Source organism: Oryctolagus cuniculus, chromosome 19 (genome assembly GCF_964237555.1).
Source record: "Oryctolagus cuniculus chromosome 19, mOryCun1.1, whole genome shotgun sequence".
NCBI classification, from domain to species: Eukaryota; Metazoa; Chordata; class Mammalia; order Lagomorpha; family Leporidae; genus Oryctolagus; species Oryctolagus cuniculus.
In genome coordinates this window covers 36,345,952-36,347,883 of record NC_091450.1, presented here as the reverse complement: position 1 = coordinate 36,347,883, position 1,932 = coordinate 36,345,952, and the positions used below count along the sequence as shown (strand labels likewise).

General features: G+C 71.3%; 1 protein-coding gene across 8 annotated transcripts in view; it reads right to left on the bottom strand.

The window, feature by feature from the left end:
* Positions 1-1,001: 1,001 nt before the first annotated feature.
* The window catches only part of SUN1 (Sad1 and UNC84 domain containing 1), a 46,455-nt gene continuing 45,524 nt past the window's right edge, over positions 1,002-1,932 (bottom strand). For all 8 annotated transcript variants that reach the window (XM_070064262.1, XM_070064264.1, XM_051835235.2 and 5 more), the window contains one exon: positions 1,002-1,775. In XM_070064262.1, coding sequence (XP_069920363.1) covers positions 1,662-1,775 — 114 coding nt within the window. In that variant the 3' untranslated portion in view covers positions 1,002-1,661. The remainder of the gene's footprint in view (positions 1,776-1,932) is intronic.

Genomic DNA, 1,932 nt, shown 5'->3' with positions numbered 1-1,932 from the left:
TGGGCACACGTGACTCAGCAGCCGGGCCGCCTGTGGCGAGGGGCACGTGGCCCGGGGGCGGAGCCGCGGGCTACCACCTGACGCGGGCCGGGCGCGCGCTCGCAGCACAATGGCTGACGCGGCCCTGGACGCTGGCCGCCCCGAGAGCGCGAGGGGCCCGCGCCCACGGGGCCGCCCGGAGAGCGCGAGGGGCCCGCGTCCACGGGGCCGCGGGAGAGCGCGAGGGGCCCGCGCCAACGGGGCCGCCCCAGAGCGCGAGGGGCCCGCGCCCACGGGGCCGCCCCAGAGCGCGAGGGGCCCGCGCCCACGGGGCCGCCCCAGAGCGCGAGGGGCCCGCGTCCACGGGGCCGCCCGGAGAGCGCGAGGGGCCCGCGCCCACGGGGCCGCCCCAGAGCGCGAGGGGCCCGCGTCCACGGGGCCGCGGGAGAACGCGAGGGGTCCGCGCCCACGGGGCCGCCGGAGAGCGCGAGGGGCCCGCGTCTACGGGGCCGCCCGGAGAGCGCGAGGGACCCGCGTCCACGGGGCCGCCGGGAGAGCGCGAGGGGCCCGCGCCTACGGGGCCGCCCCAGAGCGCGAGGGACCCGCGTCCGCGGGTGCCCCGGCCCCTCGTGGAAACCGAGCCGGCGACGAACGCACGGCCGACCATGATGGGGGCACCGCTCAGGCCGAGGGGGCGACTCGTGTCTGGCGGGTGAAGCCGCCGCCTGCAGCGCGTGGGTTCGAGCCCCGGCTCCGCTTCCGGCCCCGCTCCCGCTCACGGCCCGGGACGCGGAGCCGCGGGGTCTCGAGCCGGCGCCCGCGTGGGCTGAGCCGCAGGCGTGGCCACGTCACGGTCACTCCCCTCCCCGGGCCGCCCGCCGATGGCGGGGTGGCCAGCGGGGCAGCAGGCGGGCGGGCAGAGGAGCTCTGTGCCTCCGTCTGCGCCTCCAGTTCTGCCTGTAAATGCAAAGGCGCAGACAACCCGAGGAGAGCGCACGGCTTGCTGGTTTAAACACCACATGCACTGTAAAAATTAAAACTCTTTATTTATTTAAACATTTCAGTAGCATCTTATCAACTGGTGTCCGCGTAAGAAGCATTACCAAAGACGTATTCTGAAAAGCATTTACAAAAATACATTGCACAAAGTCCTATCTTCAAAAATAAATATGCAAAATATGTCCACCCGCTCCGGACCGAGTCTCACGTAGGAGATCCTGGTGCACGTGTGAGCTGTGTCGCCGCGCAGCGCCAGCCCTGAACGCGCTCCGGTCTGCGCGTGCAGAACCGGCAGCGCCGTCACGGCCTTTTCTGAAAACATCAAACTCAACCAGTGGAACTTAGAGAACTCTCAACGCGACGGCCGAACCCTAAGCGCCCTGCAGACACCTGTACAAAGCCTGCGCGGTAGTACAATCTGTGTATCAAATGGTAGTTAGGACCAAACGGGCCGCCGCGCCTGGAGTCGGCGCCCACCAGGACAGCGGCAGCCAGGCGGGGCGCCCCGGGACGCGGGGCGGGGCTCCCGCACGCGCGCACACACACGCACACGCACGCGCTCGCAGTCGCACGTTTAATGAAGCACAGGACTGCGCCTTCATCTCCGCCGCCATCCCCGAGGGGTCCCGCGTGGGCGGCCACCTCCCTATATACAGAAATGCGCACGGCCGGGGCGCCGCGGCTCACGCGGCCGGCTCCCCGTGGACTCGGAACCGGTAGAGACACGTGTACTCGGGGTGGCCCCAGTTGGAGAGAATCCGCAGCTCCACGATCTGGAACGTTCTGTCCGGCCGCTCCTGGAAGCAAGGGCAAGGCCGCTGAGTCCGAGCAGCCCGGCGGCGGGCGGGGCCGACCCCTCGGCCAGCGCCTGCCGCGTCCTGGGCCACGGCGCGCGGGCTTGGGTGAGACCCGGGCCCCGCGCCAGCGTCCACCAGGGCTCGCGAGGCCAGGAGC